A 27,131-nucleotide genomic window follows, 5' to 3' on the forward strand; every position below is an offset into this window, starting at 1 on the left:
TTCCAGGTGCCTCACCTGGCCCGCGGCCCCACTTTTGCTTCCATCTGCTTTTCGCTGCCCGGGCACCCTCAGGCAGCCTGTTGGATGATTACCCGCGGCCCTTTCCACCTGCCGTCAAGGACCCGGAGAAAATGACCCACCCACCCGCTACAGTGCTGCTTTACACGAACTACTTCTCTACACGCGCGCGCGCGCGCACCCGGTCTAGCCGATAGCGGGTCGCACTGCTCACCGGGGGACCCCGAGAATGGAAGAGGAGGCCAGGGAACAGGCGGCCGCTGCATCTTCATAACTACATTCCGGACAGCAGCCTACCAAACCACAGTTGCTCAGCTCAGCCTATGCATGCATATTTTGTTTACTCAAAAGTAACTCCCAATGAGTTCAATGGTTTGGAACGACATTCATCTCCTTCAGCAGTATGAGGATGGATTAAAAACCATTCACTTTTCAGAATAACTCATCCTTTCTTCACGCTAAAAAAAACACATGCCCCTGGGCATGCCACTCCTTTTGTCTGGCAGGGCCACGGTGTTCAAAAGGAGGTGAAGCTTTTCCCATTGTTGCATATGTATGCCAGGAAATCCTGTGGTTATTGAATGTTTGCCTCTCATAGAACTGATAAAGGCACAGAAACACAACCAGAAAAAAAGAAGGGGTTAATACACTATGTTGTTGTTCAGTCGTTCAGTCGTGTCCGACTCTTCGAGACCCCATGGACCATAGCACGCCAGGCCTTCCTGTCCTGCATTCAGATATTAAACACTCAAGAGAAAATTCAATGAGCTTTCCCTGTTTCTACATCACGGCAACCCAACTGAACTGCTCTTTCCAGTAGGGTAAACAGTGCACAGCACTATGGCATGTGGGTATGTGTCCACACATTCTTGCAGGGGTGGGGAGCCTCCGGCCCTTCTGATGTTGCTGGACTACAACTCCCATCACCCCTGACCATTGGCCATGCTGGCTGGGGCTGATAGGAGCCAGAGTCCAACAACACCTGGAGGGTCACAGGTTCCTCTCATACTGAGTGGGAAAGCAGCTGGAAGGGCAATTTTGAGTGAACAGTTGACAGAGAATTAAGCACACTCTTCCCCACACCTCTTCTCTGCCAAGAACCCAGCCTCCCTCAGGTATTTCTCCCATGTGGAAACATAATTGTTTATCTACACATAACATAGCTTGCCCCAGGAGAAAAAAAAGCCTGCATAGCTGTTTCCTCTGCTAGAATAACCAAGACGCCAGCCTCAAGTCTGTTGGCTCCTTGTGGCAGCTCAGCCAGTGGGCAAAGCTTTGTTTGGCCCCTAACAGGTGGGAGAGGAATACAATATGCCCTCCACCTTCAAGGGCATTATGCCACTGAACACCAGTTCTTTGTGGGAGGGGGTACAGTGGGGAGGGCGGTTGCCTTTGTGCTTGTGTGTACTTTGTGTGTAGCCACTGTGGGAAACCGGATGCTGGACCAGATGGACCTTTACTCTCATCCAACAGGTCTCTTCTTACTTTAATTGCTATAATACAGTCAAGGGGGACAAAACGAGCCTTAACTAGCAAACCCTACTTTGCCAGTTTAGCAGCCGGGTTCATATAAGCAATTAAAAACAGTTGATGAAGTATATTCCACAGAAACAAATCCATTAATCTATAGGAATCACTGCAGTTTGACCAAAGCCTGTTGTTGTTCAGTCGTTAAGTCGTGTCCGACTCTTCATGACCCCATGGACCATAGCACGCCAGGCCTTCCTGTCCTGCGCTCTCTCCTGGAGCATGCTCAAGTCCATATTCATTGCATCCGTGATGCTATCTAGCCATCTCATCCTCTGCAGTCCCCTTCTCCTTTTGCCTTCAATCCTTCCGAGCATCAGGGTCTTTTCCAGTGACTTTTCTCTTCGCATTTGGGGGCCAAAATTTTTGAGCTTCAGCTTCAGTATCTGTCCTTCCAATGAGCAGTCAGGGTTGATTTCCTTTAGGATTGACTGATTTGACCTCCTTGCAGTCCAGGGGACTTGTAAGAGTCTTCTCCAGCACCACAGTTCGAAAGCATCAATTCTTTGGTGCTCAGCCTTCCTTATAGTCCAGCTCTCACAGCCATACATTACTACTGGGAAAACCATAGCTTTGATTATGTGGACCTTTGTCGGCAAGGTGATGTCTCTGCTTCTTACTATGCTGTCTAGGTTTGCCATAGCTTTCCTCCCAAGGAGCAAGCGTCTTTTAATTTCATGGCTACAGTCACCATCTGCGGTGATCTTGGAGCCCACGAAAATAAAATCTGTCACTGCTTCCATTTCTTCCCCTTCTATATGCCAGGAGGTGATGGGGCCAGATGCCATGATTTAAGCTTTTTTAATGTTGAATTTCAAACCAGCTTTTGCACTCTCCTCTTTCACCCTCAACAAGAGGCTCTTGAGATCCTCTTCGCTTTCTGCCATTAGGGTGGTATCGTCTGCGTATCTGAGGTTGTTGATAATTCTCCCGGCAATCTTAATTCCGACCTGTGATTCATCCAACCTGGCGTTTCTCATGATGTACTCTGCATATAAGTTAAATAAGCAGGGTGACAATATACAGCCTTGTTGTACTCCTTTCCCGATTTTGAACCAATCGGTTGTTCCATGTCTGGTTCTTACTGTTGCTTCTTGACCCTCGTACAGGTTTCTCAGGAGACAGGTAGGGTGGTCTGGTACTCCCATCTCGTTAAGAATTTGCCACAGTTTGTTGTGATCCACACAATCAAAGGCTTTAGCATAATCAGTGAAGCAAAAATAGACGTTTTTCTGGAATTCTCTTGCTTTCTCCATGATCCAGCGAACGTTGGCGATTTGATCTCTAGTTCCTCTGCCTCTTCAAAACCCAGCTTGTACTTCCAGTAGTTCTCGGTTCGCATACTGCTGAAGCCTAGCTTGTAGGATTTTGAGCATCACCTTGCTGGCATGTGAAATGAGCACAATTGTACGGTAGTTTGAACACTCTTTGGCATTGCCCTTCTTTGGAATTGGAATGTAAACTGACCTTTTCCAGTCTTGTGGCCACTGTTGAGTATTCCAAATTTATTGGCATATTGAGTGCAGCACTTTAACAGCATCATCTTTTAGGATTTTAAATAGCTCAGCTGGAATACTGTCATCTCCGCTAGCTGTTGTTAATAATACTTCCTAAGGCCCACTTGACTTCACTCTCTAGGATGTCCGGCTCAAGTTCAGTGACCGCACTATCATGGCTATCGGGGACATTCAGATCTTTCCTGTATAGTTCTTCTGTGTATTCTTGCCACCTCTTCTTAATCTCATCTGCTTCTGTTAGGTCCCTGCCTTCTTTGTCCTTTATCAAGCCCGTCTTTGCACAAAACATTCCCTTGAGATCTCCAATTTTCTTGAAGAGATGTCTACTCTTTCCCATTCTATTGTTTTCCTCCATTTCTTTGCACTGTTCATTTAAGAAGGCCTTCTTGTCTCTCCTTGCTATTCTCTGGAACTCTGCATTCAGTTGGATATATCTTCCCCTTTCTCCTTTGCTTTTCGCTTCCCTTCTTTCCTCAGCTACTTGTAAAGCCTCATCAGACAGCCACTTGGCTTTCTTGCATTTCTTTTTCTTTGGGATGGATTTCGTTGCTGCCTCCTGAACAATGTTACGGACCTCCGTCCATAGTTCCTCAGGCACGCTGTCTATCAGGTCTAATCCCTTAAATCTATTCCTCACCTCCACTGTATATTCATAAGGGATATGATTTAGGTCATACCTGAATGGTTTAGTGGTTTTCCCTACGTTCTTCAATTTAAGCTGAAATTTTGCAACAAGAAGCTCATGATCTGAGCCACAGTCAGCTCCAGGTCTTGTTTTTACTGACTATATAGAGTTTCTCCATCTTTGGCTGCAAAGTACATAATCAGTCTGATTTCGATATTGACCATCTGGTGCTGTCCATGCGTAGAGTCGCCTCTTGTGCTGTTGGAAAAGAGTGTTTGCTATGATCAGCATGTTCTCTTGGCAAAACTCTATTAGCCTTTGTCGTGCTTCATTTTGTACACCAAGGCCATGCTTGCCTGTTATCCCGGTGATTTCTTGACTTCCTACTTTAGCATTCCAATCCCCTATGATGAAGAGGACATCTTTTTTGGTGTTAGTTCTAGAAGGTGTTGTAGGTCTTCATAGAACCCATCAACCTCAGCTTCTTCAGCCTCGGTGGCTGGGGCATAGACTTGAGTTACTGTGATGTTGAATGGTTTGCCTTGGATTTGTACTGAGATCATTCTGTTGTTTTTGAGATTGTACCCCAGTACTGCTTTTCCCTCCCTTTTATTGACTATGAGTGCTACTCCATTTCTTCTAAGGGATTCTTGCCCACAGTAGTAGATATAATGGTCACCTGAATTAAATACGCCCATGCTTGTCCATTTTAGTTCACTGATTCCCAAGATGTCGATGTTCAGTCTTGCCATCTTGTGTTTGACCACCTCCAGCTTACATTGATTCATTGATCTTACATTCCAGGTTCCTAAACAATACTGTTCTTTACAGCATCGGATTTTCTTGTCACCACCAGACACATCCACAGATGAGTGTCCTTTCGGCTTTGGCCCAGCTGCTTCACTCTTTCTGGCGCTACTTGGAAATTCCCTCTGCTCTTCCCCAGTAGTATATTGGACACCTTCCGACCTGAGGGGCTCATCTTCCGGCGTCATATCTTTTAGCCTTGTGATACGTTCCAGGGGTTTTTCTTGGCAAGAATACTGGAGTGGGTTGCCATTTCCTTCTCCAGTGGACCACATTTTGTCAGAACTCTCCACCATGACCTGTCCGTCATGGGTGGCCCTGCATGGCATAGCTTATGGCTTCACTGAGTTACGCAAGCCCCTTCGCCACAAGGCAGTGATCCATGAAGAAAGCCTGTACTATTTGTTTACAAATAAGATTTACTTGCTTGTCATTATAATACAAAAGAGCTACAAACACACACACACACACACAACTTGGTGCAGACCTTCACCTCATGTCAACAACTTACACTGCAATCCTAAACACATTACTAGGCAATAAACCCAGTGAACATAGTGGGTCTTAAAATTGGGCTGTTAAGGGTGCAATCCTGTACACATTTACCTGGGAGAAAGTCCCATTGAACTCAGTGGGATTTACTTCTGAGCTGATATACATTGGATTGAGCTGCAATGCATGCATATAATTAAACTTCATGAACATCTTGTAGCCCTTTTCCTATCAGTGTAGCATCTAAGAGGAACACAGCCCAGGCACAGTGTGCCCGCAAATGTAAAGAAAGGGCAGCAAAGTGCACAACAGCTGGAAAGTAGCCTTCACTCAGAGTATTTTCTACAGCCACAATGTGAGCATGTGAGTAAGGCAACCAAAATGATCAAGGGGATGGAGCAACCCCCTTATATGCAGAGAGATTATAGTGTTGGGGCTCTTTAAGCTTATAAAAAGGCAAATAAAGGGGCATATAATAGGAATGTATAAAATTATATATGGTGTGGAGGAAGTGGATAGGGAGACGTTTTTCTCCTCTCATAATACTAGTACTCAGAATCACCCAATCAAGCTGAATGGTGGGAGATTCAAGGCAGACAAAAATAAGTTTTTCAAGCAGCACATAGATAAAACTTTGGAATGTGCTGCCCAAAAAATTAGTGATGGCCACCAACTTGGGTAATTTTTAAAGGGGATTAGGCAAATTCATGAAGGATAAGGCCATGCGGCTACTAGTCATGATGGCTATATGCTACCTGCAATATCTGATGAAGTATACAGCGGAATATCAGTTACTGGGAAACACGAGTGGGGGGGTGCTAATGGCCTGCCCTGGGCTTTCCTTAGGTATTTGGTGGGCCACTATGAGAACGGAATGCTGGACTAGCTAGGCCTTCGGTCTGACCCAGCAGGGCTGCTCTTAAGGGCAGCTACCTTGAAAACGGAGGCTGTTACCGCCTTTCCGTTTCTTGAGGAACCTCCTTTTGAAACAGGAAATCCCTCCTGGCCTTTCTTCTCTTGGCTACAAACACTACTGGGCGGGGAAAAAAGATCGTTCCCGCATGAAAGGACACACACACGCATCCGCTCCCAGCGCCACGGGTCAGAGAGGAGGCGCGGATTCTGACCATACAGAGCCCGCGGCTTCCGCGCAGCGCCGCCGCCGCTGCCCTGCGGGGATAATCGCGGGGTGAAAGCGGCGCCCCGCCGCTTCCCGGGTCCGCTCCGGGGTTTGCATTCAGCCTTCCGGAGCAGACACTGCCGCGCCCATTCGCGAGTGCGCATGCGGGGCACGTCCCGGTTCTGGACGGAGAGAGCCCAGCGGCCTGTCAGTCACCCTGTCGTCCCGGGCAAGATGGCGGCGCCCAGGGAGTACGCCGGGTGCGGGCTTTGCGGTTGCCCCACGCGCTGAACTTCGCCCCCAGGGTTCGGCCGTACTTACCAGGGGTTTCGGTGGGTGTCATCCACCTTTCTGCTCGACCCCCAGATGTTGCCGTTCAGCTGTATCTGGCGCCGCCTCGCGGTGACCCCGAGCTCCAGGACATGGTTGCAGTGTAAGAGGAATGACGTAACCTCGGCTCTTCGTGGCGTCAGTGCTTCGAAATATGACGTCATCGTCATCGGCGGTGGCCACGCTGGGACGGAGGCGGCATCGGCGGCAGCGAGGGTGGGCGCCCATACTTTGCTCATCACGCACAAAATAGACACCATAGGTAAAATTGGAGTGAGAAGCAAGACCTTTATTAATGCTAAGTTAAAGCCAAGAAGTGCTGCCCTAGAACATGAAAGATGCATATTGTTACGGTTTCTGCCAGAGAATAAGGTTAGGACAGGGATGGGGAAGCTGTGGCCCTCCAAATGTTTCTAGACTACAACTCCAGTCATCCCTTGCCATTGGCCATGCTAGCTGGGGGCTGATGGGAGTTGGAGTCCAACAACATCTGAAGGCCCACAGGTTCCCCTGAGTTAGTGTACTGAGATAACACTGCAAGTCTGGAAAAATCCTAGTGTATGATCACGTGCACATCTTACATTCCAGGGGGTCAGACAATTTTATTTACAAGAAACACACATAAAGTATGGTGGTATTTTAAGAATTACCATTTATTGGATCCTAACCCATTGTGGACTAGAGGGCAAGTACTCCACCACCACTCAATCTGTTTTCAGTCTTTTTTCTTTAGCACAGGCTAAACACTTTGTTTTTCAGAAGAACGTGCTGACAGAATTCCATAATGGTACAGAATGGTGTGTTCAAACCTGTATTACGTTCTCTGCAGCACAACTATAGCTGTATGGAATTCTTAACCTCTTTGCCATAGTCCAGGCCTACTGTATTAACTAAAAAAACCTTAAAGCTGTTCCATTTGTTAGATTGGGTGGAAGTTGCTGTTTTCAACTCGTGAGGAAAAAGCTTCTCTTTTTCTTGCTGTGTCTGTGTTGAGAGGTCTAGGGCTTTTCCCAATATTTGACATGAGGGAACCTCCTGAATCTCCTATTCAGACATGGATTCAGACAGATATAAGATGGCAGCCTTAGTCATTATGCTAAATGTTTGTTTTGTGGGTGGAATACCTAAGAGACAAAACAGCTACACTGTCATATAAAGCTGGTTTTGAGGTGGGGAGAGAAATTCTGTCAAGTTTCTGGCAAAGATGGACTGGGAAAAATATATCAGTATTCTCACAGTTCTGGACATACATATGTGGTCAGACCTCTAAATCGTAAACATTGGTAACAAAAAACATTTTTAAAAATTAAAAAATCTGAACCAACATTCATACTGGTAGCTGTGTTTCCATCTATGTCTGCTAGATCTAAATATTTACAAATAAGCAGAATCATGGAGTCTTGGTTTTCTCATAAAATTTTAGGTGTAGAATGGCACAGTAGATAGACTGTTAAGCCTTGGACACCCAGTGGCAACGCTTTCTGAGTGGCCTATCTTGACAAATCTTGTCAGTTTAACTGTTAAACTTTAATGTAACATAACATTGTTCTGTGGATAATCTACATGATGCTTACATGTCTCTTGCCTTTAAATAATAATTCTGTATATCTAGCAGACTCTCTAATCATCTTTACTCAGTTTGCAAAGTCCATCCCCCTAAGGATGAAGCTCAAAAATCCTGCCCATAATAGTATGTGGAATTTGGATAACTGCTACTGTTGTTCATTGATCAACTTCCTCTTCTTAACTAGAAACTTGATGGAAACAGGAGATAAATTGTATTTTTTTCTACTGAGCTCTGTGTTTAATGACTTCAACCATTGGTCGTTGTATGCTTTTCCACCTGGTGCCATTTAACTCTTCATAGCTTGCCATTCATGCTAACTTGAAGCAGAGGAGTGGGATGGGACTAAAGCTTCAGCTCCCTAAATATAAATTGATATATAATCTGTTGCTTGGTGGTTGTTAGAAGAATTTCATTTATCTTGCCCAGGACAAATGTCATGTAACCCTTCCTTTGGTGGAATTGGGAAAGGACATCTGGTGAGAGAAGTGGATGCGCTGGATGGGCTCTGCGCTCGAATCTGTGATCAGTCTGGAGTGCATTACAAAGTGCTAAACAAGGGCAAGGGACCAGCTGTCTGGGGTCTCCGAGCCCAGATTGACAGAAAGCTCTACAAAAAGAACATGCAGGTGAGAATGGGGAAAACAAGGTATCTTAGGGTACAACGCTATGTATGTTTAGACAGGAAAAAGTCCTATAATCCCAGCAGTCCCCAGCCATCATGGCTGGCTGGGGGGTGCTAGGGGTTGTAGGACTTTTTCTGTTTAAACATTCATAGGATTGTGTCCTTAATGAGATGAAAAGGACAGGTGGGTAAACGTATGAATAAGGGTGTGTGTGTCCAATGTAGTTTCCAGGTTCAATTAAAAAAACGATGTTTGCTATACCATGGGTCTTGACACATGGCCAAAATGTTTCCTAACTAAAGCATGGCATTTAGTGAGACTGACATTTGCGGGGCATCTAATAATTTTATTTATTGACCTTTAAAACGTATAAGTTCCCTCTTACAGCTTCCTGAAGTAATATGCATAACATTCAAATACAAAGGTCTAATTGGAGAAATATACTCATTGCTGTTATGGTTAAATAAGTCAGAACGTTAATTTTATGGGGATAATGGGGAAAAAGACTAGTGCGTTATTTCAGAAAAAGGTTGTAATTAGGTATGGGCCAATGAAGAACTAAAGATGATAATCTGGTAGCACTGATTTTCTTCTTGGATATGCCTGCTAATTTATTGTGGGTGGGGCTTAAAAATTACTAAAATGACTGGAGAGCGTGTTGCCTGCAATACCAAAACAATGCTATCATGCCGCCTGAAAGGAATAGATAAGAGCTGCCTGGAACTAGTATTAAGCTTAGTAACTGTGGCAAAGCTGTATAACACCTCAAATGGGTGTGGGGTGGGATCAGTTGTGCTTTAGTAGTAGAAAGGTTTAAAAAGAGGCATGGCCAACAGCATTAATGTCAAAACTGACATTATTTTCAGAGTATGCATTGTTACACAGGAAAAATATTGAAAATACAATTACCTTTTGCAGTATTTTGGAATTATATATTTTATAAAACCACTCACCCTTGCATTTTTCCATCAGAAAAGAAGTGTTTTAAAAATTCAAGTAAATCATATAAAATTACAATATGAATACTAAAAATAGTGAAACACAGGTGCAGCAGCAGTTAGCCATTCCAAAGCCCATCTAATCCAGTCCCTTTTTACTAGCTACAGGTTCTCTGAGGAGGACATTACACAGCTTAATTACAACCTGGGTAATCCTTTTGGCAGATGATTTGAATCTAAAGTGTTTAAAATCTCCACTCCTGTAGGGCATGCATCTCTAGGTGTATAGTTATGTAGATAATAATTTCTTGGGGGCTGTGGGAATGTAACTATTTTTAATTTGCTTATAATTCCATTTTCATGTCTGCTGGATAAGGAGTATTCAAAGTAGTAATTCCTCAAAGAATTTAAAACATCATAGCAGTAAACATAACTCTAGGATCTATGTTACTCTATCAGCCTTCCTCAACCTGGCACCCTCCAGATGTAAGGGACTACAAGCATGCCCATTGACCTTGTTGGCTGGGGTGATGGGACTTGTAGTCCAGCACATCTGGATGGTGTTATTTTGGGGAAGGCTGGCTGTAGAAGATAAAGTGCAAAGATTCTCGGGCTCCCCGTTTTCCCAGCAGAATGAATGACTTGGTGGCCCTGTGCATCCTTCAACCCCACTGCCCGGCTCAGCTCAGGAACCTTGTATGCTCCAAGGCTACACTGCGCATGCATACGTTGGCACGCAGGCCCCTGGTTTGGATGGGTGGGGGCAGTCAGAATAAGACAAATGGGACAGGAGCTGGCGGAGGGGAGCTCTGAGCAGCCTTGTGAGGGAACAAACAGAAAGGAACAGAGTGGAGATTAGGGAGTATGCATTCTGGAAATGTATTAAAAAGTTTTAAAAGGTATTAAGCAGTATTTAAAAAGTATTAAGTAGGCAGGAAAAAGAGTAGGAAATGGAGCAACCGGTTGTTGGTGATAATGATAAAGATGTTAAAAATGCAGCTCAATGGGAAGTGGTAGTGATGTCGGGAAGGGGGCGTGGTGGCACTGGGTGGGCCCTCCGTGGGCCAGATTGGTGACCCTAGCAGGCCGTAGGTTCCCCATCCTTGGTTTAGAACTAAACAGGAAAATAAACTAAATAAAACCTAACAAAGAAATAAATATATATTATTGGGACAGCTAAAGAAAAATAAAAGGCTTTTAGAGGGTTCTTCATTCACAATGGTTGGATCCATCTTTTTTGCCAGCAGGAGAATTCCCTGAGTGGAGTTCCTCTCAAAATACTCTAAGAGGGAATTGACGAAATTGCTATCTCTTCCAGTCCCCCAGTAGAATCTCTCTGCTGGATCAGAAGCCTCCCACAGCTAGAAGGAGTCCTTTCTAGAGATGCTCTTTCCATTTGTGGGCATCAGTTTCTGGATTCAGCTCAGTGTTCCCATTACAGCAAGTTTGAGATGATGGGCTCATAAGAAGAAAGAACATAACCATCATATATATCAATAGTGATTGCAAATTGTCTGAGCGCCAGTCCTTACATAGCCAAAATGACACAATCCACACACATGGGCTTGGAGAAACACAAAGGTCTTCAAAAATACAAGAAATCTGTAGGGGGGAAAAACATGCTAAGAGTGCAATCCTACGCATGTTTAGACAGAAAAAGTCCCACAACCCCATGCTGGCTGGGGAATGCTGGGAGTTTTTTCTGTCTAAACATGCATAAGATTGCACCTAAATTAGGGGAAGATCCTTCAAAACAGCTCAAACATTGAGCATGCATAATAACTATGGAATGCTGACTACCTATTGCGGGGAAAAACAATGGAAACCTGGGGCAGCGGGTGGAAGGTGATAAAATGGAGTGACTGGAATCCTGAACCAGGAGCGTTCCACACTGCAATACCTTGTTGCAGGCCCCACTTGTGGGATTGTAATTTGCTTTCAAATTGCAACCTAAATATAGCTTGGGCTGTTAGTAGATGGTGATAATGTAAATGTTTGTACTACTAGGCTTTGACGAGAGCCATAAATAAGCTAACAAAAACATTTTTAAGGAGCCTTCCATTGTACATAAATCTTAATAATGTCATGCAGAATTGCAAATTCCTGGATTAAATAAACAAGTTATAGGAAAAAGGAGTTTATTATTGTTACTAGCAGTGCAGAAATGTGAGCTGAATTTTCACCATAGAGTTTGCACAAAGTGAAATGCCCCTGAAGGGCAGGAGACATTGTGTTTGAAGATTGTTTTCATCAGCTTCTTTGCTTCTGATTCCCTAAAAGGTCCTATCTGAGTGAATGAGTGAGTGTGTGTACTTTTAACAGTTCTTTTTTTCCTAATAGAAAGAAATTCTTCAAACCCCACTTCTGACAGTTTGTGAGGCAGCTGTGGAAGATCTGCTACTGACAGTACCAGAGTTGGATCATCCTGGGAAATGTTGTGTCAGTGGAGTCATTTTGGGTCAGTACTGGGGCAAAGCTCGTTCCTGAATCAGTAGTCATAATCCATTTGCATAGAGCAGGGGTGCACAACTCTCAGGCTGCAGGTGGGCCCCCAGCCATTGCCATTGCAAAAACCACTGCAGCATTGCTGCCACAGAAAACCACCCAAAACAACCTTCAGCTGTGGTGGGCAGTGTTGTTCCTGCTTTCTGCAGTAGAACTCACCCCCCTAGAACCCCACCAACTCACCTCAGTCTCCGAAACTCACAGTGGCTTCCCACTTCTGGGAGACACTCTAGGACCAGCACTTCCATGGCTAGAACTATGGAGTTCACAGAGATAGTTTTCTAAGAGATGATCTAGGATCCTATCTACAAACCATGTCTGGGGGCTCTATGACTCTCTGCCAGTTCCCTGCCTGCCGGCTCTGACAGTTGTTGCTGCTGCTACACAAAGAAGCAGTTTTTAAAACAGAAGTCAAAAGTAAGACTAAGATGAAAACGTAGGGGATTAATTTAGGGGTGTGTGTGTGTGTGAGTGTGAGAGAGAGAGGGAGATGTGTGCACACACATGCTTGTGCAGCCCCCAGCACCCTAGCAGGGACCTGATGCTGTCCTCAGGTCTGAAAAGGTTGTGCGCTCTTGGCATTGGCTATACCTTGGAAAAAGTATTCTGGGCAGGAGAGGCCTGCCCCTGCAGGGGACCCTTGAGGGCAGGGGAGTCCCCTGTTGGAGGTGGTGTGCTTCTGTTCCCCAGCAGTAGTTTTTCCAGAGGCAGTCCCTATGGGAAGCAGTACCTACAGAAGGCATAATTTCCATCCATTTGCACTGGGGCTAGTTCAAAGACTGCACATGGGAAAAACTAGCATTCAGATTGCTCAGGAAATTAACTGAGCTATTTTTCAGTTGGGGGCAAAAGAGCTCAGGTCATTGCTGTCCCAATCCAACATGAGTCAGGGGACGCTCCACCATCACCACTTCCAAATAATATGTTTATGACTGTGATCTTGGACTAGTCCTTAATGAACTAGTGACCACATTTCCAGCCATATCTTGAACTAAATATGGAGAGCCAGTGTGGTGTAGTGGCTAGAGTGTTGGACTGCGTTTAGGAGATCTGGGCTCTAGTCCCCACTTGACCATGGAAGCTCACTGGGTAACTTTGGGCCAGTCACAGACACTCAGCCCAACCTACCTCACAGGGCTGCTGTAGTGAGGATAAAATGGAGAGGAGGAGGATTATGTCCTCTGCCTTGGCTTCCTTAAGGGGGATAACAGGCAGGATATAAATGCAATAAATAATAATAGTAATAATAAATATGCAGCCACGTCAGTAATCTGAATATCTGAGGATGGAGTCACGTGGCCATTTCTGAGGTTGCAAAACCACCATTACTATCCTGTCTTGCTGACCCAGAGCATTTACAGGTATAGGCATATTATCCATATTAAAACCTATTAGTATGTGTGTGCCGTCAACAGTCTGAATGCTCTGACATGCCTCAGAAATCACAATTTCAGGTTACCAGTTCCAGGAAAATATTCAAAATGGAGGTTTGGGCCAGAAAGCAGGGAGTTCCATTTGCATGTTGGAGACATGTCAGGCAACTGGTCAGCAGTACACCACGAGAAAAATAACTTTGCGTGTGTGTGCAGTTTTACCATCTCAAAATGGTTGTGTGAATCTATCCATAACCAGAAGGTGGGATTTTCTAGATTAGGGATAGGGCCCCACTGGGTAACTGGAAGCCTGTAAGGGAAAACACTGACTTGAAGTGTTATATGGCTTTTTCTGGGTCAGTGTCATCACAGTGCAGAAAATTCTGTCATTCTGGACTACATCATTTCGTTTAGTATGTGGCACTTTGATGTTCACTGTTCAGAAAACAATGGATGGAAATAAACAGAAAAATCATAACTTCAGAGTAGGGTTTGCATATATACGTCTGTTTTTCTTCTCTCTGAAAATAAGATGAATATAAAGAATAAGATACTCACTTTAAATGGCAGCATTATATACTTTAGAGATGTATGTGATATAAAGCTCTGGGTGCTTCCAGGTAAAGCTTTTATTGTGTAATAACAACTGCCACATTCACAGAACTTTATTTGGGGGGGGGGGCAGGTTTCCCACCACTTATTCTGTCTTTTTTTTTCCAGAAAAGAATCCATTAAGGGTGCAATCCTATGGGGATAGGCGGCCACCTCCAAACTCAGAGGCGACCGCCTGTCCAATGCAGGGCAGGAGAAGCACAGAGGGGATTGTCCCCCCCGTGCTTCTCCTGCCCTGTGTTTGTGGCTAGACAGCTGATTTTGGCTGTCTAGCTGCAGGAAGACGGAGAGGGGGAGGAGGCTGCCAGACGATACATAGGATGTGTCGTACCGGCATTTTCGCTTTCCCTGCCCCAGAACGCTCCTCAGAATGCCCCGTTTTGGCCGCTCCACACTCCTCTTCCGAGTGGGGAGCGCGGGGCCTGCAAGGCAGCACGGAAGGGGTGGAAGGTTGGTTCCCGGAAACCCACATATCCTATGGCTGTCTAGCTGCTGACTAGCAGCCATAGGATTGCTCCCTAAGGAAACAAAGTCAGAGTAGCTGCATAATGCCTTTTGATTGGTAGCACTAGGAACCCTCCACCTGGGAGCGCGCTGTGTAATTAAGGCAGCAAGTGGTGTGCTGAATTTTTCTCTCTTTTAATTCATTTTTCCTCCTCAGAAGATGGAAGGAGAGTTCATGCTGGGAGTGTTGTTTTGACCACAGGAACATTTCTGAGGGGGATGATCCTAATTGGACTGGAAATGCATCCTGCTGGGCGAATGGGAGAGCAGCCCTCCATTGGCCTTGCTCAGACTCTGGAGAAACTAGGATTTACCATTGGAAGGCTAAAGACTGGGACGCCACCCCGACTGGTGAAAGACACCATTGACTTCAGTGTTCTGGAGAAGCACACAGCTGACTGTTCTCCTGTGCCATTCAGCTTCCTTAGTGATACCGTGTGGATTAAGGTGGGATAGAAGCTCTCAGGATGTATGCAGCTGGTAGAGTTTACATGGGGAGTCTCTCTCAGTGTGTGTGTGTGTGTGTGTGTGTGTGTGTGAGAGAGAGAGAGAGAGAGAGATTATTCTAGCAGTGCTGTGGTTTTTGGCACACAAGGAGGATAGTTTGAAACGGCTGCTTAAATATGGAAATGATCTGGATAGTTCAGTGCTCTGTGTGCATGTGTGTGCCTAAATGACCATTACGTTTGTCTATTCCTGTTAAACGTTGTTGAAAATAGTGGTAAGAGGCCCCTAAAAAGCTTCTCCTAGGTACTGGGACAGTCCAATGGCTGGCCATTGGGAATGTAGTTAGACACATCTGGAGGGCATATTGGGAAAGGCTGATGTATATCTTCATGATTTACAATTCATATTCCTAAAATATCAGTCCTCTTATGTAGAAAGACTGAGGTAGGTCTTAAATGCCATCTCCCCCCCGTGACCCTCTTGTCCCTGTGATTCTTGCAACTATCTGTTTCGTCATTATTTTCTCCTTAAGCACAAGCAGATTTTTTTATGTAGGCCCCAAGAAAGACCAATAGATTCCACCATTGTTCAGAAAATTCCTGTTGAAACACAATGTGATCCATTTTAGAATTGTCACTTCCCTTTTAAAATATCCGATCCATACATTTAGAATAGTAATAAGTTTTCTTGAGCAACGAGAGGATAGTATGCTATCTAATAGAGATCAGTATTGGTATGAAGATCTGGGTCACTGGGCTTCCTATATGATGTATGATAAATCACTAAACCAGAGGCAGGCAACTTGTGGCTCTCCAGATGTTTTGACCTACAACTCCCATCTTCCCTCCCCGTTGGTTATGCTGGCTAGTGCTGATGAAAGTTGTAGGCCAAAATATCTTGTGGGCCACAAGTTGTCCATCCCTGCACTGTACCTTCTGATCTCAAACTTGCTTGCTTAGAAGTAAATTGGAATGAAGTGGCTTGGATTTCTTCCCTCTAGATACATTGAAGATTGGGCCTAACATACATTTACTTGGTGGTTCGATGTCTCTGTGTCCTAGCGGTACTGTTAGAAATGTTTATTTATAGTTTTCTGGGGGAACACAATGATATCGTGTTCCCCCAGAACATTTGGTGTGATGATATGGGTTAAGTGAGGACTTAAGTGAACCGTGAGCCCACCAGCAATACTGTGAAAACATATTCAGCATGTATAAACTCATTCACTAAGTCCAGGTAGTTTTTGTTCTGTTTCAGCCAGAAGATCAGCTGTTGTGTTACCGGACTTGCACCAGCCCCAAAGTGGACCAGATAATTCGTCAGAATCTTCACCTGAACAACCATGTCAGAGAAACAACAAGAGGACCCCGGTGAACCCCCCCTTTATGTTATATAATGTTATAATGTGTGAGTGTGTGTATACCAGGTGGCCCAAAAGTAGGTATACAGTTGTTTAGAATGTTGATGGGAGGGAGAGAGAATGTGTGAGTAGAAGATGTGTGGGTGGAGTCAGAATGACAGTTGGAAAGAGTGAGTGACAGGAAGTGACAGTTAAATCAGATAAGTGTAGAGAGTGAGGGGAGTGAGGAACTTAAGTAGGTATACAGTTGTTTAGTTGTTTAGTTATTTTTTTTACTGATATTATGAATGATGGCAGCGAACTTGAGTCAAGAACAAAGAAAGTGGATTCTAAAGCAGTATTGGAAGACTGAAAATGCCGAGCGGGTGCGCACAGCGTGGCAAGAAGCATCTGACACTCCTCCACCAACACGTCTGACAATTTATCGTCTTAGAGATAAATTTGAAGCAACAGGTGCAGTGGCTAATGCACTGAAATCTGGACATCCTAGGACGTCTGTGACAGGGGAAAATGAGATGAGAGTCACTCTGACATTTGTGAACGGTCCGAAAAAGTCCACACGACGTGTGTCTAAGTAGCTATCCATAGCTAGAACGTCCTTGCAATGCTTAATGCGTAAATTAAAATTGAAATTAACCATCCAAGACTGTTACATGGTCTTCTGCAGGACAACCCAGACCGTTGGTTGCAATTCTGTGAGATGATGTGTAACCAAATCTCTAACGAACCAGACCTCCTTGATAAGATCATCTGGTCAGATGAGGCTTCTTTCAAGTTGTCAGGCCACGTGAACAGGCAGATGAAAGTCCTCATTTGACTATCACATCTCAACTGAACCAGCCAGGCGTCACAGTGTGGGGTGCACTGTCCAGCGAAGGTGTTGTAGGACCGGTTTTCTTCGATACAACTGTGGATAGTAACAATTACCTAAACATGTTATGCGACATGGTAGTGCCACAACTCAAAACCAGGACTAACTTCACTGAACTGCTCTTCCAACAGGATGGGGCACCTCCTCATTATGCTTTTGCAGTAAGGGACTATCTTGACAACACCTTCCCACAGTATTGGATCGGACGACATGGCAGCACTGAATGGCCGCCATGTTCACCCGACTTAACACCAATGGACTTCTTTTGGGGGGGCATAGTAAAGAATAAGGTTTTTGAGAGGAATCCCCAGACAGTGGACGAATTAAGAGTTCATCTCGGAAGCATTTATGGACATTGATGCGGACTGGAATTTGTGTCATACTGTGTGTCACAGTGTTCTGGACAGGTTCAAGGAATGTTGCAATGTTGATAGAATACATTTCGAGCACTTATGAGATTAAACAGTGTTAAACAAATGTAAATATAATAAACAATGTAATAAAATGCAAATAAACTATACTGTATACCTACTTTTGGGCCACTCTGTATATATACACGGCACTAACATTAGCAAAAAACACAGGTCTGAGCCTTGAGGAGCTTACACTCCAAATTTCAACACAGGAAGAAACAACAGGGGAAGAAAAGGGGAAAGGAAGGGAGTACCACAGCAAGGCCAGTAGGGAGGAGTATGTGAATGCAGTTACACATGCATACTTAGTTTCTATAGTTGGTGAGGTCTCTTGCACTGGTTGGAGGAATTATGGAGGGCTCTGTTAGACTCCTCACCCTGTCAGCTTCCTGATCTGGCTGGTTATTCCTGTGTCTAGGTACTGTCCCTCACTTGAGTCTAAAGTTCTACGTTTTCCAAATCGCACACATCAGCTCTGGCTCGAGCCTGAGGGTCTGGATTCCAATGTCATCTACCCACAGGGAATGTCACTGACGTTGCCATCTGAGATCCAGGAGGAGCTCATCACCCATATTAGGGGCTTGGAAAAGGCTAAAATGGTGCAACCAGGTAAGAGGCAGGAAGAAGGTCACAGTCCTCCAGTCAGATGAAACTGTATAAGCACATTATCATATGGGAGAGTTCGCTACTTTATATTTATTTATTTCCATTCATATGCCATCCTTCATCCTCTTTGTATTATATCTAGTGGATGTGGAGGTATGTCTACATCCCCCCGGAGAAGTGGGTTGGTTAACAGATCAGCACACCAGCACATTGTCATGCACGGCAGACATTTCCCTCAATAATTCTTTTATCTGTTTTACCTGCCCTAGGCTATGGAGTTCAGTACGATTTTCTGGACCCACGTCAGCTAACTGCCTCCCTCGAGTCACGTCTTGTTCAGCGGCTCTTCTTCGCGGGACAAATAAATGGTACAACGGGCTATGAGGAAGCTGCGGCTCAGGTAAGTGAGTTGAGGAAAGCATGCAGCAGAAATGGATAATGATTCTTATGCGGTGCCAAATTTCATAATTAACTAGGGACTTTCAACCACAGACCATTTGGCTGATTATTTCAAATTAATGTGTGATTCCTCACTGTTACCACAGTTGTTTGGGACACACACATCTCTATACACGTCTGCAACCTATGTTTCCATGCCCTTCTGGAACACAAATGACTGAGGGCGATTATTCTAGTACTAGGGGAACCTCTTCCTTCTGCACTCCGTTCTGCCAGAGGACAGGCTGCTGTTCTCCTAATAGAGCAGGCCCAGAAACTAGCGTGTTTTACCAAAATACACAGGAGCACAGCATGTGCAACCCTGGGAACTTTGGACTAGGTAGCACAGTGCCCTTGTAGGGTAGCTTGAAGGGAATAATGGAGATGAGGCCAGAGCTTTTCTGGATGGAAAAGGAATGTTAATGATAAAATAAAAGGCAAGTTGTAAGATTAATTTCTGAGGGCTTGTCCCAGAATGGGGAGAGGAGGTGGCAGCAAGCCCAGAGCAGCTACATAGTGATGCTTCAGCATGTGGGGGGAAAGGGGAAGCTGGAAGTAGTGGAAGCTGGGAAACAAGAAAGAGAGAGAGAGAGAAAAAAAATCTGGGATGGAGAAAGAGTGAAATGTTTCATTCTTATACCTGCCCTTTATGACCTATCTGAAGCATGTCATAGGGAGAGATCTTTGGGCAGTGTAAATCCAAAACAGGAATGGAAGCCATTCATTAGGGGACACAGCAAGGCTTTAGCAGGCCAGATTACAGGAGGAGAGCCAGGCCTCTAAAACAAGGCTTCCAGGAATAGGTCAGGCAGAGTAGCTGTCAGGGAAGCAGGAAAAAGCCCAGGAAAAAGGGGAGCAGCAGGAATCCTGGCCAAAAGCATTAGGGAAAAGGAAGAGCCATGGGCAGTGTGGAAGCCAGCAGGGAGTCTCCCAGGCAAAGGAAGGGGAAGGAAAAGAACACTGAGTCCCAGGTCCAAGACCAATTAATAGTCTTGGAAAAACAAAAACTAGAGAAACTATCAAAAGGGAGATTTTCAGGTGAACAAAAGTGGGAGGCAATTGTCTGTGTTTTTCTGAATAGATGGGTACTTGACTCCAGGTGGTGAGTTTTGGTACTTATTAGAACATCACACAAGAGCTCAAGGCTCTGAACAGCCAATTGCTAAGTGGTAAGGGATCCAGGAGATTTTGGTTTTTGCAAGTCCAAGAGCCCTTAGCCCAATGCATAGACAGCCAAGATTCTCTCTTGTTCATCTCCGTAGGTGACTGGTTATGCAGACTGGTCCTGTTTCAACACTCCTCCATCTTGGACACAGAGACCTGGTTCACATGACACAACAGCCCACCATGGCTTAATTTACCCACACGGATTTACATGTTTTGCATGGAGCCCGTGAGCTGCCGGCTTGCCATGGCTTGTGTCATGCGAACCCAGGTAGCAGGGGATATTTGAGGTTTAGAGAACCCTCAAATATGCCATGCCTTGTTCTAAGCCTCAAACAACCCCTGCCGCTAGAGTTCATATGACATGACAACCTGGGTGTCCACAGGTGCCATGGACGGCATGACAGCCCCCACAGGTAAATGAAACCACAGTGGCCTGTCATGATATGCAACAGGCCCAGACTTACTGCATATCAAGCAGACCAAGATTTTGGGGAGCAGTATGTATGGTGTCTTCCCTGTGTCTCCTGTAACAATTTTGCTCTCTGGCAGGGTGTAGTTGCTGGAATCAATGCTGGCCTACGGGTCAAAGGCAAACCTCCTTTTATCATCAGCCGCACTGAGGGTTACATTGGTGTTTTGATCGATGACCTCACCACTCTTGGCACCACTGAGCCATACCGGATGTTCACCAGCCGCGTGGAGTTCCGGATGTCCCTGCGTCCAGATAATGCTGACAGCAGGCTCACTTTCCGAGGTAGTCCATTCCCTCAGCAACGTTTTTTGGAACACAGGATTCTCTCTTCCCCTCTTCTCCTAAAAGTGGATTAGATGAAACTATCAGGTGGATCCATATGGGATCTTCTCAAACTGGGTTGAGGTAACGAGTGGGGTACCGCAAGGCTCAGTCCTGGGCCCAGTGCTCTTCAACATTTTTATTAATGACTTCGATGACGAGGGGCGGGCAATACTTATCAAATTTGCAGATGACACAAAATTGGGTAGGATAGCTAATACCCTGGAAGACAGAAACAGAATTCACCATCTTGATAGGCTGGAGCACTGGGCTGAAAACAACAGAATGAAATTTAATGGGGATAAATGCCAAGTTCTGCACCTAGGAAAAAGAAACCAAATGCACATTTACAAGATGGGGGATACTTGGCTCGACAATACTACAAGTGAGAAGGATCTTGGAATTGTTGTAGATCACAAGCTGAGTATAAGCCACCAATATGATCTGGCTGCAAACAAGGCAATGCTATTTGGGGCTGCATTAATAGAAGTATAGCTTCCAAATCATGTGAAGTACCAGTTCCCCTCTACTCAGCACTGGTTAGGCCTCATCTGGAGTACTGTGTCCAGTTCTGGGCACCACATTTTAAGAGGGATGCGGACAAACTGGAGAGGGTTCAGAGGAGGGCAACAAAGATGATCAGGGGACTGGAAACAAAGCCCTATGAGGAGAGACTGAAAGAACTGGGCATGTTTAGCCTTGAGAAGAGAAGACTGAGGGGAGATACACTTGTACCTGAGTATCTCCCCTCAGTACCTGAAAAGTTGTCACAGAGAGGAAGGCCAGGATCTCTTCTCGATCATCCCAGAGTGCAGGACACGGAATAATGGGCTCAAGTGACAGGAAGCCAGATTCCAGCTGAACATCAGGAAAAACTTCCTGACTGTTAGAGCAATACAACAATGGAACGCATTACCTAGGGAGATGGTGGGCTCTCCCATGCTGGAGACATTCAAGACGAGGCTGGACAGCCATCTGTCAGGGATGCTTTGACTTGGATTCCTGCATTGAGCAGGGGGTTGGACTCGATGGCCTTGTAGGCCCCTTCCAACCCTACTATTCTATGATTCTCAAAGACACTTTTTATCTCTCAAGGCTACAATGAAGCTGGTTGTGTGTCCGAAAACCGATACAAGAATGCATCTTGGATGAAAGCAATGTTGGAAGAAGGCATGAAAGCACTGAAGTCTGTTCGGTTCAGCAGCACAAAATGGGCCCAGCTCATTCCAGAGGCTAAAATAAGTGCTCAGCGTAGCTCACCTTGCAAGTACGGGCTGCTCTCTTGTCTTTCTAGAGTTTGGTTTTAGTGAGGCATAGGAGTACATATGGAAGCATCATGCTTCATATTCTCTCTCTCATTTTTTAAAGCAAACATCTGGATAGGTAAGCTTAGTGTTTTTGTGGAGATGTTAGCAGAGAACATCCAAAGTTCTTGGCCTGTCTTTGTGAAAAGGCAAAGTAATTCCCTTGATAATTTTTTTCCTGTTGTGCCTCAGCACTGAATGGTAAGAGCCCCTGGCATGAGAGCAAGAGAATACAAGGGTGTCAAACCTCAGGCCAGATCCAGGCCACCTGAGATCCCGATCCAGCCCTCTGGGGTTCCCCAGGTGGCCATACACCCATTCCCCCAACTGCCAATCCTTTGGTGGTTTCCTGGTTTTGCAGTTTTATTTCCTCATTCTAAAAGGTCAAAATGCCTCTCCTAAGACTTAGATACTGCCAGTAAGAGCTTTAAGCTAAAATATGCTGGTCCTTTGGCCTTGCCCCTTTTGCCTTTGGGCCCCACCCACCACTGGAATGTGGCCCCTGAGAGCTTTTCCCAAATTGAATTTGGCCCATGGGCTGAAAGAGGTTTGACATGCCTTGCATATCAGTGCTTTCTGCTGAATACTTCAATAATATCACTAATGAGAATACCTGTCCTATAGTAACCCTTTCTTATCCTAGTGTAATCAACTCTTAAATTCAAAATTGAAGCCTATGGAAAGTGAGGGAAAGAGCTCCAAGGGAAGATCTGGGACTTCTTCATAATGTTGATTTCACTTTAGCATAAATAACTTTATAAACAGTATCATAATCAGTACCTCACATAAACAGAGTTCAGAATTCATGGCATGACTTGAGACTGGGCAAAAATAACATAGGATTTGTTGCCTGCATAAACGAACAAAGAGTAAAGCTGTGGATTCGGAATAATTCCAGTTTAAAGGTTTTAGAAGACAATCTTCCACCTAATCATAAGCACAAGTAAATGGGTTTAGGATCACAGGCTTAATTACATCTGGTTGCATAAGTGAGGCCTAAGTCAACCTACTTCTTTCACATAGGCCCACTTTTTGTTGCAGTTACCAGAGCAGTGCTTCCTGACCCTTACTTTTTAGTTTTGTTATTTTTAAAATAGCTAAGAAACTGAATTGCTGTGTTTCTTCCGTTATGTACTCACCTTCTATCTTCCATTAATATATTATGATCTGCTAATTTCTAATAGAAAAGCTGTTATCCCTGGGTTACTTACTAACTTCATATCTGTGGTCTCCCTTATACTTCTTGAAGTAAGGCAGGCAGATTATTTTGTGCATGAACAATGCTTAATGCAGTGTGGTTAGGATTCCTGGATGGTGTCACCACAATGTCAGCAGATGTGAAGAGGTTTTAGATCTGTAAACATCCTGAAATTCTAAAGTAAAGGATATTAACTGAGATGTATTTATTCTGATATTTTATGTCTCATCTGTCTATGAGAAGCACACTCAAAACAGATTACAGTTCATTCCACTGGCCTAATAATCAGGGATGGCTTGTTTTTGCTTGCTCAGTGCTCTGGATATTCTTCAGTACAATGGGGTCAATATGGAGATTTTGGCAAGAGCTGTCCCAGAGTCCCTGAAAAAGTTTGCTGAATGGAGACAACTAGCAGAGAGGCTGAAAATAGAAGGTATGGAAGACCAGCCAACTCGTAGCAGGATATATTGAATAGATCTTGCTTATTTGGGAATTAGCTCAGAACAGAGATTCCCTCCAGTCCCAGTGTACACACTCTGGATTTCTGCAGGAAATAGCAGCTATTATGGCCCCAGATTGCCCATGGCTCTGGAGAGAGACCCTGCATGCCTTCCCTCCAGTGCTGCAGGCAAAAATCAATTTGTTTGTTTAATTACATTGATATGCTGCCTTTTCAGGATACAAATCCTACCAAGGCAGCTTACAAGTAACATAAAAATAATAAAATCACAACAAACAATATTAACAAGTTTTTTAAAAAAATAAATCATCAGGATCCTTCCAACAGGGCAATTGGTGGCAGACGTCCCTGGGGCCAGGGAGAGTCCAGCTAGAACAGGAGCGGGTGTCTGGTGTGATCCTCATTTACCTCCCTCTCAGTTACTTGTTTCACACAATCACCATGGCCCACTGTGGCTTATTAGCCATGGTGGGTTGTGGTGCTCGTGGGTGCCATGTTGGCAGTCCGGGCGCTCATGCTGCAGTTTCTCATTATGTATGAACCCAATGAGGGTGAGTTGTTGGAGTGGTTAACAAGCCACTCAGAACCCATGGGCTGTTTTAGGCTGCGGGTGGCTTGCTGGCCACGCCAGCAACCCACCTTCACTGAGTTGGCACGTAACCAGAAGCTACCGCATACTTCAAAATGGCTGCAACACAGTGGCTTCTTGTAACGTGCAAACCAGTCCTCTCTCTCCTGGAATCCTTCCCACAGGCAGTTGATGGTAGATGGCTCTGGGGCGGGACAGGGGCCAGCTGGGGCAGGCCCTGAGGTCTTCTTCACCTACCTCTCTCCCACTCTATTTACACTTCAATCTGAAATACACTTACTAGGGAGTAAGGCCCATTGAGCACAGTGGGGCTTACCTTTGAGTAAGCATGCATAGGATTGCAATATTTGTAGACACGACGCTTTCATAGTCAAGACCATATTCTGTAATTTAGAGGAAAGTCCAGCCATCCACGTTACTTTTATTGCAAACATTGTTGCTCAAGATAATGAATATTCTCCGTTTACATCGATTAGTGCACTAGAAGTCTTAGTTAATTTGCGGAAAGCTCTGATTGTGTATGTTGGGATGTTCTTTAAAGTCTTTTTCTATTATTTTCATTGATCATCCTGTTCATTCTGTTGGATCCCTGCAAGCTGTTTATGAGTGGCATGTGTCCAGTCAGAAGCTGGAAATAGAGGAAGTGCGTCGAGATGAAGCTCTCCAGCTGCCAGAGGATCTGGATTATTTTGCCATCAGTGCATCACTATCCCAGGAAGTGCGAGAGAAATTGGATTCTCACCGTCCCCAGACGGTAAGGTATTGGCACTGGAGAGGGTAGAATGTTTAATGGATGCTGTGTAAACACTAAATATTATTTCTGGTCTTGAAAGCATTAGTCATTTCCAAAGGCATTGTTGTGGGAACAAAGGAAGCATTGTGATATTTGGAGGAAGGGGCTTGCTGTGTTGCCAGTTTTGTCTTGTGCATCAATCTTCAACCTTGCCAGTTGTTAGCATCTTCTGCTGTGTTGTATCTAACAGAATTTCAATTCCAAGCCAAGAGATAAAACAGCTGCAGAAAGGGGGGGGGGGGCATTTAACAAGGACAGGATTCTATCAGGTGTCCTTTTATTAAACTTTTCGAAATTAAAGCATCAAGGAATGTTTTTCAACAGCGGACAGATTTAGGCTGCAATCCCATATATATACTTACCTGGGAGTAAGTCTCATTGAACTCAGTAGGATTTGCTTCCATAGAGACATGCATAGGATTGCGCTGTAAATATGGCAGCAATTTTCTGAAAGGCTTTGGAAGATCTTACCTGCCTTTTTTACTCTGGTTCCACCTGCTGCTCTCTTTACCAGAATGTTTCAAACTAGCTTAAGTGTCTTGTTCCAGTTTTAGGAATGCACTAGTCTCACTTTTTTACCAGTGTCATAAACTGTATACCTTTATGTACCCAAACAAAAAATGCATTGCACACTGTGTAACGCTATGTGTAGGAAGTGATGTAGCACAATGGTTATGAGACTGAGCTATGAATGGGGACATCCCTGATTCAAATGAACTCGCCAGGTAGCCTTAAGCAAGCTGCTCTTGCTCCACTCAGCCCTCCTCCCATCTGCAATATGCAGATAATATTCACCTGCCTTGTAAGGATCGAGTGGTTAGAACACTCAGACAAATTCTAAGTTGTGTTATGGTATAATAACTGATGACTTATTAGATGCATGCGTATGTGCTCAACCATACCTAAAAACATTGCACCTCCCCTATATAGTGACCTGTATGTGTAAATGTATCGGTCTTCCTGATTTACATGAATGCATACAAGCAGAAACAATGTTGTGGTGATGAGTAATAATGCTGATGATAATGGCATACTATCTATCAAATGCTTCCACTGCACTTTTTTTCAAAGAGCTTTCATTTTTATGGAAGCCAAGTACATAACTTGCACATCCACTCCTGGAGAGACTGCAAAAAGTAATGCAGCTTTAAGGTGTGTGCTTTGGAAGTAGTAGGTACAATCATTCTTTGTTCATAAAATCTCACTGATAATCCATTTTCATTCATGCCCTGTTGATCCCCATAGAGCAGGGGTGGGCATCTTGTGGGCCACCAGGCCTGCAACTCCCATGATCCCTCACCATGGGGTGTGCTGGATAGGGCTGACGGGTATTGTAGGCCAAAACGTCTGGAGGGCCCCAAATTGTCCACCATTGCCATACAGTGACCAGTATGCTATGCAAGAAGGACATCTTTCCACTTTTCTTTGCGCGTTTCTTATCATTTAAGCTACCATAACCACAGGAGAGGTGAGTGTGGTGGGATGATCGCACAACTGCATTATTGTTTATACATTAATGATAATGACAGTCAGTTCCATTTTTACAGTAGGCGCTCATCACCTTCATATTCACTGGTTTTAGATTGGTGCTGTCAGTCGCATCCCTGGAATCACACCAGCCGCTGTTGTTCATCTACTGAGATTTGTGAAAACCAGTCACAAAACAGCAGAGGGAATAAATGACTTATCTGGGATTGCTGGCCCTTTACCAGAAGATCTGCTGGGGAAAAGAAAGTTCCAAGCTACTGATGTAAACAATGCTTTTTGAGCAAAAGCTATTGAAGAGTTATTTACGTGTGTTCCTGGAGCCTATGGTTTTAAGATCGTGCACATACTGTATGTATTTATGTAATTGCTATCCAATAAATGCATAGACAAATCTTATGGATAATAACTTGCTTTCTGTTATCGTCCATATTTATGAAGCATAACAATCAAATGAATTGTGGTTAGAGTCAGAGTGGAAAGTAGGCTCAGTGTGGATCCAGCAGACAGATACCATACTTTTTGGACCCGTGGGCACATTTGGGAATTGGAGAAACTGCTGGGGGTGCCTCCACAAAATGGTTCCCATAGTGGATGTGGCTAGCTGCTGTCATGGGGGCCTCCCTAGTCAAAAGTGAGCTAAGGAGGT

At 44.6% G+C, this 27,131-nt stretch overlaps 1 protein-coding gene across 4 annotated transcripts; it reads left to right on the forward strand.

Annotated features, from left to right (window-relative positions):
• The first annotated feature begins 806 nt into the window (after window positions 1–806).
• Window positions 807–26,893, forward strand: MTO1 (mitochondrial tRNA translation optimization 1). Of its 4 annotated transcripts, XM_084826927.1 has the most exons (13): window positions 807–869; window positions 6,473–6,698; window positions 8,430–8,629; window positions 11,905–12,022; window positions 14,716–15,005; window positions 16,263–16,375; window positions 18,068–18,258; window positions 18,525–18,655; window positions 20,410–20,614; window positions 21,749–21,920; window positions 23,470–23,588; window positions 24,801–24,958; window positions 26,580–26,893. In XM_084826927.1, exons 1-13 carry the CDS (start codon window positions 864–866, stop codon window positions 26,763–26,765), a joined length of 2,115 nt encoding a protein of 704 aa, XP_084683053.1. In that variant the 5' UTR covers window positions 807–863; the 3' UTR covers window positions 26,766–26,893. The 4 variants fall into 4 exon arrangements, with proteins under 4 accessions (XP_084683053.1, XP_084683054.1, XP_084683055.1 ...); XM_084826928.1 differs by lacking the exon at window positions 807–869 and having other exon boundaries at window positions 6,334–6,698; XM_084826929.1 differs by lacking the exon at window positions 807–869 and having other exon boundaries at window positions 6,334–6,698; window positions 14,761–15,005.
• The last annotated feature ends 238 nt before the right edge of the window (window positions 26,894–27,131 follow it).

Source organism: Heloderma suspectum, chromosome 1 (assembly GCF_057233095.1).
Source record: "Heloderma suspectum isolate Gila_16-S chromosome 1, 16-S_ref, whole genome shotgun sequence".
In the NCBI taxonomy this organism is placed as follows: domain Eukaryota; kingdom Metazoa; phylum Chordata; class Lepidosauria; order Squamata; family Helodermatidae; genus Heloderma; species Heloderma suspectum.

Excerpts from the sequence above, each read along its gene's own strand:
- MTO1 (XM_084826927.1), top strand. Across the intron at positions 15,006-16,262 it reads GTGATACCGTGTGGATTAAG|CCAGAAGATCAGCTGTTGTG; the intron begins GTGGGATAGAAG and ends GTTCTGTTTCAG. Across the intron at positions 23,589-24,800 it reads AGAGAGGCTGAAAATAGAAG|CTGTTTATGAGTGGCATGTG; the intron begins GTATGGAAGACC and ends GATCCCTGCAAG.